The sequence below is a fragment of the Bidens hawaiensis genome, unplaced genomic scaffold (genome assembly GCF_021521415.1).
Source record: "Bidens hawaiensis isolate Kalapana, Puna unplaced genomic scaffold, B.hawaiensis_p1.1 tig00040556_1, whole genome shotgun sequence".
Lineage (NCBI taxonomy): Eukaryota > Viridiplantae > Streptophyta > Magnoliopsida > Asterales > Asteraceae > Bidens > Bidens hawaiensis.
The window spans coordinates 9,658-26,224 of NW_027497154.1; the positions used below are offsets into that span (position 1 = coordinate 9,658).

At 35.3% G+C, this 16,567-nt stretch overlaps 1 protein-coding gene across 1 annotated transcript; it reads left to right on the top strand.

Annotated features, from left to right (window-relative positions):
• The first annotated feature begins 11,523 nt into the window (after positions 1-11,523).
• LOC143592161 (guanosine deaminase-like) lies at positions 11,524-13,148 on the top strand. The gene is made up of 5 exons (XM_077072141.1): positions 11,524-11,580; positions 11,836-11,901; positions 12,061-12,251; positions 12,409-12,513; positions 12,960-13,148. Exons 1-5 carry the CDS (start codon positions 11,565-11,567, stop codon positions 13,146-13,148), a joined length of 567 nt encoding a protein of 188 aa, XP_076928256.1. The 5' UTR covers positions 11,524-11,564.
• Positions 13,149-16,567: the final 3,419 nt, after the last annotated feature.

Consider the following 16,567-nt stretch of genomic DNA (forward strand, 5'->3'; position numbering starts at 1 on the left):
TTACAAGTCTTCCCCCCCTTAAAGAGGTTTCGTCCCCGAAACCTAACTTATTCCTTATAAAAGGAACACTTCTTATATTCGCACACTTTATTGAATCGCCTTTGCTTTATGGGTTTTCCTTCTTATTCCTGACTTGCAGTCACCGAGTGGTGTTCATGTGTTTTAGCTATTAGGCAGCTTGTCCATGAGGCCCTCGATGTACCAAGTCTCGTCTCGTCTATATAATAACGCTAACGCCTAAGGCAACGCTTTATCACCACACAACTATTTATCATAACCAACATGCATTCAAGATAATTCATAAGTCATTCATACAAAATCACAAGATATCACAAGTCATTCATAAGATATAAAAAGGAAATCATTCAAACTTGCCAGACAAACATAGGTTCGAACTGTAACATAAAACATCCCTTAACAACACTAACATAAAACAACTGTGACAAGCCACTTATTCCCCTGCAACCTTCTCAGTAGCTGATAGACCATCCTCTCATGCGTTTCCCCTTCTCCACTCCACCGCTACGGCTTCTTCGCATTCTCTAACTATGTGACCTGACTTACCGCACTTGTAATATTTCTGGTCCTCGGTGTATTCACGAGAGATGTGTCCCTTCTTCCCGCACCGGTAGCACTAGTTTGGGCCAGCCTTGCATTCTCCCAAGTGCATTTTCCCGCACACCTTGCATGTTTCCTTTCCTGCAATCTTCTGTGTCATCTTCCCCGCATACTCCATGACATATGCAGTTCATTTGATTCCTTTCCCTACTTCCTTATCTTCCACTTCCACATCATCCACCGCTAAATCATCATAAACCACCTCTGCTAACTCAACTGCAGACTCAAAGGTAGCAGGTTTGTTAGCCCTGACTAACGTGTGGACCTTCTGAGGAATTCCCCTAACGTAGCACTTGATCCGTTTTGCCTCAGTGTTCACCATGTCAGGCACCAGCCTAGACATGCGGTTGAATTCAGTGGTGTAGTCGCGGTGTGTCATCTTGCCCGCCTTCAGATTCAGAAACTTCATCTCGGACCTCTCAACCTCGGCATCAGCACAGAACCTGTTCATCACTAACTCCTTCATATCCTCCCACTTCATTGCCTTGATCTCTTCTTGACTCTTCCTCTGCTCCGCCGACTCCCACCAGTACATTGCTTCGTCACCGAACGATTGGGTAGCATAACCCACGGCCTGGTCGGGACGGCACTCGCTAATGCAGATAATCTTGTCCATTGTGGTTATCCATTGAAGGGTAGCGATTGTGTCTCCTAGACCACTCAGCTTTGGCGGGTCACATCCTTTGAAGGTGTAACATCCCGAAATTTTAGAATAATAGTTAATATATTATTTGCGTCGGGTGAAATAAATGAGTTAGCGGAGCGATAATAATAATAAAATATGAAAGAATAAGTGGGATAATTAGATGGGATTTGTTATGGACCAAAAAGGAAAGATGGGCCTTAGGTCCATGCACTTAAGGGAGTATAAATACCCCCTTAAACCCTAATCCTTTCCATTTCCATCCATATTATCTCTACACACTCAAAAACACACACCTACACTATACGGCCGTGAGAAGAAGAAGAAGGTCCGAGATCGATTCTAGCCTAAATCTTTGATATACAATCAAGATACAAGATCGTACTTCACAACCAAGCTAAACGTGACCTAAAAACGGGTAAAGGTACGTTCTTTATCGTTAAAGGTTATGTTTTCATAAACGTTTAGTCTTGAAACTTGAACCTATAATAGATCGGGTCTAAACAAAACATAAAGTAACGAACTTGATATTAGAACGAACCTAATGAGTCCATAAACGCGTACGGTTCGTTCAAAGAAAACTTTAGATCTAGTATTGAACGTTTTTGAGTTTAAAGGTCCAAACTTTGTGCGTTTTCGGGTCGAATCTCATCAAAAAATGATCATGGGAATGTTCACGGGATTTATTAACATCATATCGAAGGGTTACGGGTGGAACAGAGATGTTTATGGGGATAAAATCAGAACCCGTCGCTGCTGTAGATAAGTTCGCTAACCTATATGTTCGCGTGCATGATAAGTTCGCACCCATATAAGTTCGCCCTATACAAGTTCGCCTGGTGATAAGTTCGTTTAATGTTAACTTCGCTTAATAATTAAGTTCGCTTAATGATTAAGTTCGTTTAATGATTAAGTTCACTTAATGATTAAGTCCGCTTAATGTTAAGTCCGCTTAATGTTAAGTTCGCTTAATGTTAAGTTCGCTTAAAACGCTAAGTAAAAGTAATCCTTTACTAGACCACGAATTGGGCTAACGAGTGAGTAGGTGAATAGAATAATAACTTAAAATCCTAATGGAAAATGTGTTAAGACAGTTAATGAAAATAAAATTTTTCCAAGCTGACCTGGCAGTTTAACCCCAGCCAGGGGCTCTGCCCCTTGGACCCGCTAGGGGCTGCCGCCCCTAGAACCCCGCTTCCAGGGGCGCTGCCCCCGGATCCTCGTTAGTTGCGAGTAATGATTAAACCAGAAAGACGATATGGGTAGTGATAGTTAATTGATACATGTAATTGTTATTCAGTTAGCCGTGCACCGCCAAAGAAAGGAGTAACCATTAACGGAAGAAGCAACTGAGTTCAGGTGAGTTTCTAGCCCCATTTCTGTGTTACGTTTTCGGGGCTATGTGCATACTCGATGTGAAGTGTGAATACACTTACCTTAAGTGGTAAGTGTATGATATAGATGATATACGAGGTAGCTATTATATGATTGCTTGTCGGTACATGAACGATCTTCGGATATTGCACGTACTGTCGGGTTATAAATAAAGATATGAATATTGTATGTAATGTAAGGATGATGTATGAACGTTATGAAAGAAAGCTTTCCGGTACGTGAACGATCTTCGGATATTGCACGTGTCGGCAAGGGAAATGATCTCTAAGTGGTTATAAGTGTGTAAATGTTATGGTGTGACTTGCTTATTATGTAAATGGTGTAATGATATGAAGTGTGTTGTAGACAAGTAGAGGTTGAGCGTGTTAGAAATGGCAAGAGTCTAGTAAGTGTGATAGTGGAATGACGATAGTACGTGGTAGGGTAAGCCTATACGTGACTTCGTTATTAAAGTGGCAAGGTGGCATAACGTTATACATTATTAAAGTGGCAAAGTGTTAGGGGTAAATAAGAGGTTAAGTGGTAAGATTAGCAGGTTAAATAGTGGACTACGTGTCTTCGGATACATATATGATGCATGTAGTGGTGGTATGATAAGTTGCTTGATTAACTAGAACTCACTCAGCGTAGCTGACTTTTAGTATGCACGCAGGTGAGCTGCTTATAGAGTTAGCATGAGGAAGGCACATGGCATGGATTGAACGGCTGGCATATGAAGATAGAAGAAAAGACGTTTAAAATATAATGATTTGTGTTATGGTATCAAAGAAAAGATTTAATGTTTTGTAACGAATGATTGATGTTTTATATTCCGCGTAAAGTTTTATGTAACTCTGATTGTAAGAACTGTGTTTATGAGTAAATCCGATGCTAAAGTAAGGCCACCGGGATCGGGGCCTTACAGAAGGACTTATAGTTGCACCCACCTAGGCCTCTCTTCCTGTCATCAACCTTTACAGATTGGTCTCCGCACGAGTCACCCTTCTCCCCCTCATCATCTTTTTTACCATTATCCCCTGATCTCTCAGCAGTCCTTGCATGACTTCCTACAGACTTCTCAGGATTCACATTCTTCATGGCAGTTACTACAGCTTGAACAATGGTTGCTTGAACTGCAGGGTCAAGTTGATACCCTTCATTGTTGTTCGGGTTTCTTCCAGCTGCGTTTCCTTCGTCTTCCGTGTTGGAAGATGTTTCTACTGAAGGTTTTCGGAAAAGACGAGGTCTGCCACGACGTCTGGTGCGACCTCCTGCTCTCGCAATTTCTCTAGCTCCAGCCATCGTATTCTAAAAGGGAAAACACAAACGTTATCACTCTAGGAATTATTTAGCACATGATTTGTAATGTAAGTAGTTAATGACAATGGCCAAGTGTAATTAACTATTTGCATCACTCCTCAGGTTCTACTACTTCCCTTTATGATTTCACTTGAGCTATTTTCTACTTTTAAACAGTTAATCAATCAAACAATCAATTAACCCTATCCCTATCCTGCATATATCCTTCCTTAAACAATTAAGTGAACATCTTTATACACTATTTAACATACTTTATCGTTACTGAGCTTGCTTGAGTGACACATGGCTATCTCGAATTGGCATCTTCTTTCCTTTCTTACTTAAATCCCATTCTTTGTTAGATTCTAAGCATGTCGAACGCTTAAATCTCTCGAACATTACTCTGATACCAACTTGTAAGACCCCGAACCCGGTAGCCCTACTTTAACGTTGGATTTACTCATAAACACGGTTATAAATATCCAAGTTGATTAAAACTTTCGCGGAATATAAAACTTCGATCATTCTTTACAAAGCATTACAAACTTGTCTTTAAATCATAACATAAAACATCGTGTTAAAACATTATTTCTTTTTATCAATAGATGTCAGCCATTCAATCCATGTCATGTGACATCCTCATGCTAGTTCTTTAATCTGCTCACCTGTGTGCATACTAAAATCAGCAACGCTGGGTGAGTTCTAGTTAATCAAGCAACTTACCATACAACCATTATGTGCATTACGTACGAATCCGAAGACACATAGTCCACTGTCTAACATGTTCACCTTACCACTTAACTGCCCCCTATCCACTTAGCCACTTGTTTATGGAAGCACATAAAGGCTTTCCCTCCCACGCACTCACATTATGCCACTTTACTAACGAAGGTACGTATAGGCTTACTGATGTGGTGAAAACAGTCAATTAAATATTAACTAAATTAAACAAGTAATAAAAACTAGACTTAAGACTAAACTACACAAAACACCTGAAAGTGAACCGATCAATTGTATTAAACCTAAGTAAGTCCGGAATATCGAACCCACAGGACTCTATAAATTACATTTATTAACTAATTAGACTCAACTTACGACACGACTATTTATTATTAATGTTTTAAAGGGGTTTTTAAACTAATATTTAAACTAAGAAATTAAATAAACAAGTAAACTAGAAATAAGCAATAAAACACATGATTGAAACCAATAAGAGAAGAAATCTACCTAGGTAAGAATCTCATGCATCAACAATCATCAAGCAATGGACAAATAACATGATATTGAAACTGATTTCTAAACATATTCATCTAACAAACCCTAAAGGACCCTCAATCGCATCAAGTAAAATCCTAAAGAATGAATATTAGATTATTAAGCAATCAGTTGGATTGATTTCCTCACAGTCATCAATTAGGGTTAATTAATAGTATCTAAAGAAAGCAATCTTACGAAACACTAAACCCTAGATAACTTGGTAAACTTATTATGACATCATGAACAAGGATCAACGCAATAAGCAAGAATATTGTCACTAATCTATCCTAGCATGCGATTGACCAAGACACATGAACAACTCCTCACCTTACAGCTATTGGAATTTAGCAGAACATTCAAAATCCTAATCAATGATCAACAAGCTTCAATGATCTAATAGGCCTATTCAGTCACAATAATCAAAACACCAAGTAATGATTAAACATAAACCCTAATATATAAAGAACACAATCAAGAGATAAAAGATCTATGTGAAGCAATAGTTAACAATTAACCAAGATAACAAATACTCATATGCATCATGAAAGCAAAATCAAGTCTTTACTATCAATATAACGAAATCCATAATCAAAACAGTTGTCCAAAGCAAGAATCAAGCATCAAAACATGTTCATCATACCGAGGTAGACATGAAGTCTAGCCTAGCATAGTCATAATAAAAGATAAATAACTAAACCAAAGAACAAAGAGTAAAATCATGATAGATAATGAACAAGAACAATGAAAAAGAACGAGAGAACCCGTCTTAATCGACCCTTGAACACTTGTATGAAAGTTCTATGATCTTCTCTCTTCCTAGCCTCCAAAAAACCTTCAAACCCTTGGAAAATCTGTTGAGAATACTTCTCTATTCGTTTAGATTTATAACCCTTTATATATAAACGAGCTGGGCCTTTAATTTGCACAAAATAGCTGATCAGGAAGAGTAGGCGCCGTGTGACCGGGCCTAACCTCCCCCGTCGTGCGGCCCAACGTGTCTTGGGAGGGCTCCATGATTTTTTTTATTATTTATTGCTATAACTCCTTAGATCTCTTTCTTGAACTCCAAGTAACGATTAGAAACTATTGGACCTTCTTTTCCTTGACTCTCAAGCCACCATCTACATGAAAATAAATCACAACTCTAAGTAAACTAATCATGTAACCAATGATGAGCAAAAACGAACTTAACTTCACATGAAATGATAGAAAGAATTAAATCTTAACATGCAAGACACCAAACGATTTAAAACATGATAAATATAAAATACTTGACTCAAGACCTAAATTAATAAAAGATTAACAAAACATGAACTAAACCGAACTCAAAACATTAAATAAACACAACTTTACAAGGGATTCGAGATGTATAAATAGATGTATATCACTTACCCTACCACGCACTCACGTTATGCCACTTGAATAACGAAGTCACGTATAGGCTTACCCTACCACACAATATCGTCATGCCACTAACACCCTTACTAGACCCCTATCCACTTCTATCACACTCTAGTTCTACTTGTCTAAGACACACTTTAAATCAATACATCATTTACATAATAACCAAGTTACATCATAACATTTACGCACGCTAATAACCACTTGGAGATCATTCCCATTGGCGGTACGCGCAATATCCGAAGATCGTTCGCGCACCGACTAACGTTTCCTTCCATGTCTACACATGCAATATCTGAAGATCGTTCACACATCGACAGACGTCCATTCACAACATCTATATATATCATATCAAACATTATATCATACACTTACCACTTAAGGTAAGTGTATTCACACTTCACATCGAGTATGCACACACCCCCGAAAACATAACAAGGAAATGGGGCTAGAAACTCACCTGAAAGCAGTTACGTTCACCGTTTACGGTTATTCCTTTCTTTGAGTTGTGCGCGACTAACTCGGGTCGGAAATCGATTCTTCTTCTTGGTTTCGGCTAGAGAGAGAAAGTAGGATGAGAGAGAGCTAAGTGTGTGTTTTGGGTGGTGTATGGAATCTATATCTATACTATATTAAAATGTATACAGGATGGGCAAAATGGTCTTTTGTCAAATACTCTTAATTTTAAGAGTTTTACTACTCTTTAGACATAATTTACAACTTGGTAATGCACATGCTCTGAAACCCAACTTCCCGCGTATCAAACCTCACGAGCCGGTTTTGAAATTCAAAGCTAACCCTTAAAAGCATCACACATTCACACCTAGGGTTTTGAAATTCAAACCTCCTGAAATGTTATCCTCTCTCTCTCCTAGATGAAGAAGCAGACCATTGTTAGGTTTAGGCGGTTTCTAAGGTTGAATTTAAAGGCACAAAAGACTCCATCAGCTTCTTGATTTATAAAATTTGTTTTCAAGCAGGATTTTCATCATCGACGATTCCAGATTCACTATCGGTTGGATTTATTTTCATAATAATAAATTAAGGTTGGATTTATAGGCGCATTTCCTTTTTTTTCGTCATGGTAGCTCATTAATTTGTTGTTTTTGTTTATGTGTGTGGTTAATTTTACGAGTTTTATAGATTTGGAGCAGTGCTGTTAACGTGCTATCATTCTTCTTTACTTCATGGAAGCCTTTGGTAGTAGGGAGGATAGCAAATGGTGTATTTATGCTGAATTCAAAGAAGGAGCTCAACGTAATTGGTAATTATTTTTCAAGTTTTACCCCAATCAAAGCTATTTTAGTAGTTATATGTAACCATGTATTGACCAGTACCAAATGTGTTCATTGTTAGATTGGATTATGAACAATAATAGATCTACTTTGTTAAGTATGGTGTTCAGGTGATAAAAACGGAACTTACTTGCAAGCCATAAGAGACCGTATCTTGAATGGGCCAGAGCGTTAAAACCAAGCTACGTGCGGGGCTCAATGGTGGCAAGGTATATCAAATTGCTTAAAAGTGTTGATTTTGTCAAAGATATTACATCGTTAATGCTTTCTTTACAAAAATGTTTGTTTATTTTATAGGGCTGATTCTGTACTTGATTACAAATTTGCATGTGAAGACCGAGGTATGTTCGCTTAAAACAATAATAACATTTCATTTTCATATATTTAGTAGATTAATGTTTCTTTTGTTTCTTTTTTACAAGCATTTATGATATGTTTGTTTGCTTCTTTTTAATTAGGGGACATGTAATGTGAGAAGAAACTAACAGAATTTTGGTACCATATTTTGGTACCATAAATTCTTCAAATTCGTTTACCGAGATTATTGGGGACAATGTCCAACTGAAACCACTACCACTGTCTAATCTCGCATCCATTTCATTACGTGTTATGTGAGTATTTGACAGCATCTTCATTATAAATTTATTTTACTACATTATATGGATGTGTATACGGTATAGATGTGTCCCATGTGTTGTTTCTTCAATGGACATGTTATGTGTTCTTCAATGGACAATTTGCGGTCATTTTTTTTTCAGTTAGAATGGAAATTGTTATTGTTATACTTGGTTGACGTGCAAAGTTTATAAATATTGATTTTTAATTTGAGAATTGCTTACATGCTACTCAAAGACTGAGAAAGAAATTCTGTTATCTAAACTTGATTTTCACGTATCAATAGAGGAAATATGGACAAAAGGAAATATGAACAAGGGGTCATAAGTGATAGCCAAATACGCAATCCTTACACATGTGAGATCGGAGATACCAGCTTTATGTACAACTAGATAAACTTTATATGCGCAACAAAAAAATGTATCTCGCGTCTCTTTACGTACTAACATTTTTATCAAGTAAAATCATTCACAATATATTCATCGTTTTGGTGTTTCTACATATAAGCCTCATTTCTATATATAAGGCCATACTAGAAAACCTGTTGACGCATCAATAAAGCGCTTATATGATTAGAATAGAAATAGCATGTAGTGAATTGTTACCACCGCCGCATCGCGTGGGTACCCTACTAGTATGTGTAAATGAATGAATTAAGGGTTAATTATGGTTTATATATTATGGGTCATGGGCTTGAGCCCATGGTCCATCTTCCTCCCTTTCGAATCCAAATCCATTACCCATATTACTTCACCCAACACAAGCCCGTCTCATAATCATTCCTACTTTACTTTGTTATTTCTCCACTAACCCGAGTAAACTTTCCCACCAATATTTAAATAATATAATTAATATTATTTTAAAAATTTCGGGATATTACATGCAGATAGAAAGTGAAGGCTAAATCCTGGTTGACGGATAAAAAGTGAAGGCTAGATCCTAATCAACAGGTTAAACTAGGATTTAAATTTGAGCAGGCAACTAAAAGAGCAAGCAAAATCCCAGCTACCGACTAAATTTAGCCACACTTCATACGTGTACTATTTTGATCGGCTTTTTCTAGACTCTCAAATAGTTTTGAAGGTTTTTATGTAACGGCTAAATTCTAGCCCTTTTTATTCAGGATGCTTATATTCTATACCATCATTCCCATTGGGTGATATATCATCCGGTTGGTCGGGTGTAAAGTAATTAGTCAGGTGTAAAGTAAATGAAAAAATGAAAAGTCATTTACCAACTTGTTCGGTCCAACGAACAAGAGTCGGTTCGGATAAGATACCAACAAAACAATTTGGCAATGCAAATATAATTGGTCATGCGACATGTAAAATTCTAAATAAGTGGTTATATTTCTTTGAAAATAGAAAAAAGAATAGAAAAATAAATTATTTGATTTAGATAAATATAAAAAGATTACCAAAATTCATAATTTTTTTTCTCTGTTTATAAATTATGACGTTAGACATATATTTCCATCCACTTATATAATTTTATTATTTCGATTCTGTACCAAAAAAAACATTTAATATAAAGGTTATATCAAAATAAAAAAGTTAATTTGTTTTCTTTTTTTTTAATTATAAAAAATGTAACTGTAATACATATTTATTTAATAAAAATATAGGTTGGTTGGGCCATGAATATGAATGAAAATTTGAGTTTGGTTAGATTCTATTAGGGATTCCCTAACATTTTGTCCCAGATATTCGTACACGTATCTGTACTGTACTCCTACCTCGTACTCGTATTGATTTAGCATATTCGGTACGGGTATTAGTACTTATTTTTGTTTAATTTTGGTACAGGTATACATTTAGTATTTTGTAATTGTTTGGAGTATATCAGGGTTTATTGGAATTCTTCATATTTAATATACAAAATAAATTCTCCAACAATGTTATTATTGAACAAGTATCAAACGTTTCTTCAAAATTAATTAATCTATCATCCAAGACTCGAACCAACAAACAAATCACTTAAGCTCGACGACCGAATTAGGGTTATTCAATACTGTCTTATCATTAAATCGACGACCAATTTGGTACCTGTACTAATTGGGTACCCTTCACATACCTGTGCAAGTATCGATACCCGGACTAATTCCGGTTGTTTGTTACTCGTACCGGTACCGGTTTCAAGATCGTCGAAGATTTGGAAATAAAAAAGCAAAGTGGTACAAAAACAGGTACTGTACCAAAATACATGTACCCGTACCATACCGAAAAACTTGATACGCGTTTTTATTGATTTTTTGTACGAATATAATCGGGACAGATAAGAGTTATGTCCCAAGCCCATCCCTAGATTATATAGGTGAAAGAAAGAGAGACTATTTTTTAATAAAAGGTTTGGTTGGGTTATGTTATGAATATGACTTATTTGAAGATTTCTATTTTGAAAAATAGAAATCAATAATTATTATTATTATTATTGTTTGGAAAGAAAATAAAAAAAAAAAGAACATGTGTCAAAATATTTATTAATTAACGATCTTAGACCATTCGTAGTGGAGAGTTATGGGGCAGCTTTATGGCTCATAACTCTGGGAAACACCGCCCCCCTCCAAGTTATGGGGTTTTTATTTTTTTGCAAGTTATACATAAAACGCGAAAATGGCACCAAAATCGAAAAAAAACCCGTTACATTTTACCTTTAAGAATTAAAAATAATAAACAAATAAACAAAGTTATGGAGAGTTATGACTACACTTGTTTTTTGTAAAAAGCCATAAACGCCACGTGACACATAACGTCCAAGAATGGGGCTTTATGACTAGGCGTGGTCGAAAAAAAGATATGACAAGATATTTATTCTAGTAGTTTTAATATCAATAAAAAGATATAATTTACTATAAAACGATTACAATAAAGTGGCAGGCAAACGGGCAACAAGCTGCGCCGCAACCCCCTTTTCCAAATTTGTTTAACGGCAGCACACTTTACACATGATGTATATATAACCAACCAAACCAAACCAAACCAAACCAAACCCATTGACGCAAAGTCACATGTACGAGTATCTCTTACTCGTTATCTTTCCATCGATCCAATCTTCAATTCAACATGGAAGACACCAACGGTGAGTATTCCGATCTTAACCCCGAATTTCATCTATCAATTGATTCATCATAATATGCTCATACTTCAGTTCACTTCAATTCATGTATGTATCTATTAGTATAACATAATAATCAATCAATTAGTTGACCTACAATGTGGCTTTTTAATGGATCTTGTTGCATACCCAGATCAGTTTGAATGGTGGATCTTGTTGAAAACCCATTTCAAGGTTGGTCAACATTTTAATTAAACTTTGTTTGTTGTTGTTGATTAGTGGTCAAAACTAAGGATGGAAATGGAACTATTGCTGTTGCTTCCTCCTTTCCCGGTTATCCCCAAGGTCAGGATTTCAATTTATTTCATCAATTTGTTTGTGTACTTGATTATGATCATATTTATTTCAAATTTTAAGTTTTAACGGGTTCCCTAACGAGTTTATCGCGTGAAATATTTATATTTGAGATACATGTAGCAATCAACTGATGATTTGATTATGTAGTGGTCCAAGATAGAGACCATAAGTTTCTAACACGGGCCGTTGAAGAAGCGTATAAAGGCGTGGAAAATGGAGATGGGGGCCCGTTTGGTGCTGTTGTGGTTCAGAACGATGAGGTTGTTGTTAGCTGTCACAACATGGTTCTGAACCACACGGACCCCACTGCGCACGCAGAGGTCACCGCAATTAGAGAGGTTATATATAGCCTCTTGTTTCTAACCATATTTTCCTACCTATTATATTATATGTTATGATGGTACTCTTAATTGATATATTAAAATTGTTTCAAGTATAACCTCTTTTATTTATATTTTCCAAGTTAGGTTTGATATTGTTTGTACTTTATCTCAGGCGTGCAAAAAGCTTAACCGAATCGAACTTTCTGACTGTGAAATATACGCGTCTTGTGAGCCATGCCCTATGTGCTTTGGTGCCATTCATCTTGCTCGAATTAAGGTTCTGTTTATAACCCTTCTATCACACATAGTTACAGCCCTTGTTACGACCTGAATGAAAACAATCCATGTCTTATTTTATGTTCAATAAATGAGTCGTGTTCGGGTAAATCTGTTTATAACTGTTCTAACCCGTTTACCACATTTATTACAACCCACCTAGTACCAACCCGTTACATGTTTAAAACCTTTTTTTTTAACAGCAAGAAAGTTATATTATACACGTTTACAACTTGATTACAACCTGCCAAGATGTTTGAATCGTTTAGATAAATAGGTCAAACAGTTCTTGTTAGGTTACGTGATTAAAGGTGTATTTGAATCAGAGCTGTTATCTATCACACGATATTCAGTTAAAAATTCAACCCTCGATTCACGCTGAGTCGTATACATTTTTTCTACCAAATGCATTAATTTTTATTAGTGTTATTTTCTTTTTGCTTGCAGAGGTTGGTGTATGGCGCTAAAGCCGAAGCTGCGATTGCAATAGGGTTTGATGATTTTATAGCGGATGCATTGAGGGGTACCGGAGTTTATCAGAAGGCTAACCTGGAGATCAAGAAAGCAGATGGTAATGAAGCCAAGATTGCTGAACAAGTATTTGAGAAAACCAAAGCCAAATTCTCAATGTACTGATCTCAAATTCCTATGAATTTGGTATTTATCTCTTTGATTGTTGAAAAATTGTTGCATATTTATTGATGATATCCAATTGGTATACAATTGACGTTTCTTCATTTATGTTTTGGGTTATTACTGTTAAATTACGCCCTGCTTGCGGTGCGCGCATATAATGTATATATGTGTGAACCCTCGGGTGGGCAAAAGTAAAATTGCACTAATTTTGACGTTATTTTACTAATCTCGTGAAAATAACGTTAAAAGTGGCGGAAGGTTAATCAGGCATCATGTGGTGGCGTTGATAGCCGAAAGACAAGAGCACATGCACCGATCAGCCGGTGTCCCGATGATTGAGTGCTATGTGCCTTATGTCCAAGGCTTGATGCAAAACTACTATCGAGCCGGGGGTCTCACCGGAAGCAGCCTCTCTATCCCTATGGGATAGAGGTAAGGCTGTCTACATCTTACCCTCCTCAGACCCTACCATAGCATTGCTATTGGTGGGATATACTGAGTACGATGATGATGATGATGATGATGATGTTATTACTGTTAAATACTATCCGGACGTGTTTTTTGAAAGTGATTATGACATATCAAGTACTAGAGTTAATTATCAATGGAATAAAAGACGTGTGAGACGGCGTTTGGATATAATTCTATAAACTTTTATTATTGTTTATACTAATTACGTAAGTGTCGAAGAAAATGATGTATCTATGTTATAAGCCAAACGCCTCCTAAATACAATAGATGCATTAATGTATTCATTGATCAATACATGTATTCAGGGTGAATCAAAAACATTTAACACTTTTCATTTAAACCCATTAAATGAGCCGAGTTCCTATACTGAGTTTGTTTGATTTGCTATAAAACCATATTATATAAGTAGATTTAATAATATTTATTTAAATAATCTATGATATATAATCAAATAATAAAGTATTATGTTATAATAATTAAATAATATGCAGCATTACACGCTGTATTAATATATAAAGATGAATCAAAATGCATATACATTATACATTATGTTGTATATTTTGAGTCAGACTCTAGCATGGCTCAAACTCTACTTTATAAAACTAATTTGAGTTATATTCAAGTTTCAATTTTAAAATTCAATATAAGTCGATGCTGAGGTAACTAGTAAGAACGTTTTTAGATTAAAAAACTAATAAAAAAAAGGAATTTTGATTTGTTTAATTTCATGTTAAGAAAATGTTGAAAGTTGTTGGCAATTTTTATTATAATTAATTGATTTTGCTAACCACATGTAACTTGTGTTGGCTCATCGCTACTTTTCAAGAAAGGTATATATTAACCGAGTATCACATGGGAATAATTTTATATTTATTTTAAACTCCCATTAAACATGGCTTTTCTTAATTTATATAATATTCTTTTTGTAAAACATCTATTTTCTTTTGTAATTACGCTACCGCACTCTTTAAATTAAAGAGCCCTATTACAATGTTACCTCCTCTAGCTAGACTACATTGTCTTAACCGCGCGCCATACTGGCTTCAAATTTTAGCTTGGGCAGTTGGGCGTGCCTCCGAGAAACCATACCACTGACTGTCACTTGACAGTCGTTGTGTAGCCACAAAAGCATAATTCTCTGACGCAACATACGGGGGACACCCCCTCCCCCCCCCCCCCCCGACAAACTCACAAGGACCGATTCAAATTCTTCATTTACGTGATCCATAAAAAATTATACAATTAGGGATCAAACTTGAGTTTCTATTGGGTTGAGTTATAATAAAAAGATTAGTTTTCCTAAGAATGATAGGAAATAATCTTGTCCATTCATTTTAAAATTGAATGGTTGAGATTAGATTAGAGAGATCATCAAGTGTAAAACAAGGGTAAGGGTATAATAGGGATAACACATTTGTTGATTTTCTCTCTCCACATGCAATGCACATGTCAAATACCCCCATCATTTTAAAACGCCCATAACTTTTTTATATGACATTTTTTTATCAAAACAATTTTACCATAATAACGAGTGTTTTTTTATCTTTTATATGAGTATCATATTGCTATATAAAAATAAAAAAAAAATCGTGGCTTTTTTACAAAGTGTGTTTTACCAAAATTGTGTTTTACAAAATTGTGTTATAGAAGTGTGTTTTATTTTTTGATAGTGTTTTTTGCATTACATTGTGTAATTTAATTGTGTTTTTGTCATTGTGTTTTTATTTTCATAGTGTTTATTCCATTGTGTTTTTTACATTGTGTCTTTTTCATTGTGTTTTTCATATAGTTTTATTTTCTGAAGATTTTTCCGGCAAGGTGGTGGCGGTGGGCGGTGGTGGTTGTAGGAGATAAGTGAAAATTTAAGTGGTTTTTAATTAAGTGGGTTTTTGAAATTAAATTAAATGGGTTTTCAATATTAAGGTATTAGACAAAAATACCCTCCTTCCTAACTTTCTTAGAATAATCAAACTTCTTATTTGATCTTTTCTCTCTATTAACATACAAGCCTACTGGATTTTATATGATATTCTTTTACTGTAAAGGAGGTCGAAACAACTTATATTATAGCTACTTGTGATCATGTAAAATGAAATTTCAACATAAAGTTCCTTTAATGGAGTTTTTAAATATTATTCAATTTATCACTTTTTGACAAAAGTTGATAAATATAATTTTGATTCGTTATAAACTGATGGATAGCAATGTGGATTCTAAGGGAAAGATTCTAAGAGAAGGATAAAGAGGAGAATGGATCAAATTTATCTTTCATTTAATATTTTAAGTTTACATTTGTTTTAAATTCGAATTTATCTCTTCTAGTTATAGTATTAACTAGAACTTTTCCCGCGCGCGTTGCGCAGCGAATTCTGTTTTGTGTTGCATGTTAAGCGATATCGGTTTAGCTTGCAACAATACTGTTATGAAACCAACACATCGTATAGCAACCAAACATACATTTGAATTGGAAATATAAAAACGAATGTTGTTATTGATTAAAATAACACCTATACTAATGCCAGTTTTTTTAACGGTGTTTTTCATGCATTAATTTTATGAAAGATGTAACTAAATTATCACGAATCTGCAAAATAACCTAAGTTGTAAAAAACTTAAAAAATAAAATCCAAAGCTTCAAACAAAACTAAGCCAAGCATGTGTTGTTTCTAATTTAACCAACCCTCGTCAAGCCATTTAACCGATTTACTTCATTGGTTTAACTAATAATCTTTTAGAATATATATATATACCAAAAATAAAACTTAAAACATTGCAATAAGTACCTCCAGCACCACATCAAAAATTCAAAAACATTGGGGAGTCTCGAACTTGAGTCCAACCCAGTAGCACAAACTTCAACCATCTTTACCCTGCCAATAAACCAAACAATCAAGTTACATCTTTTTATTCATTTTCTTTGAAAATATATACAGACATGATAGTTATAA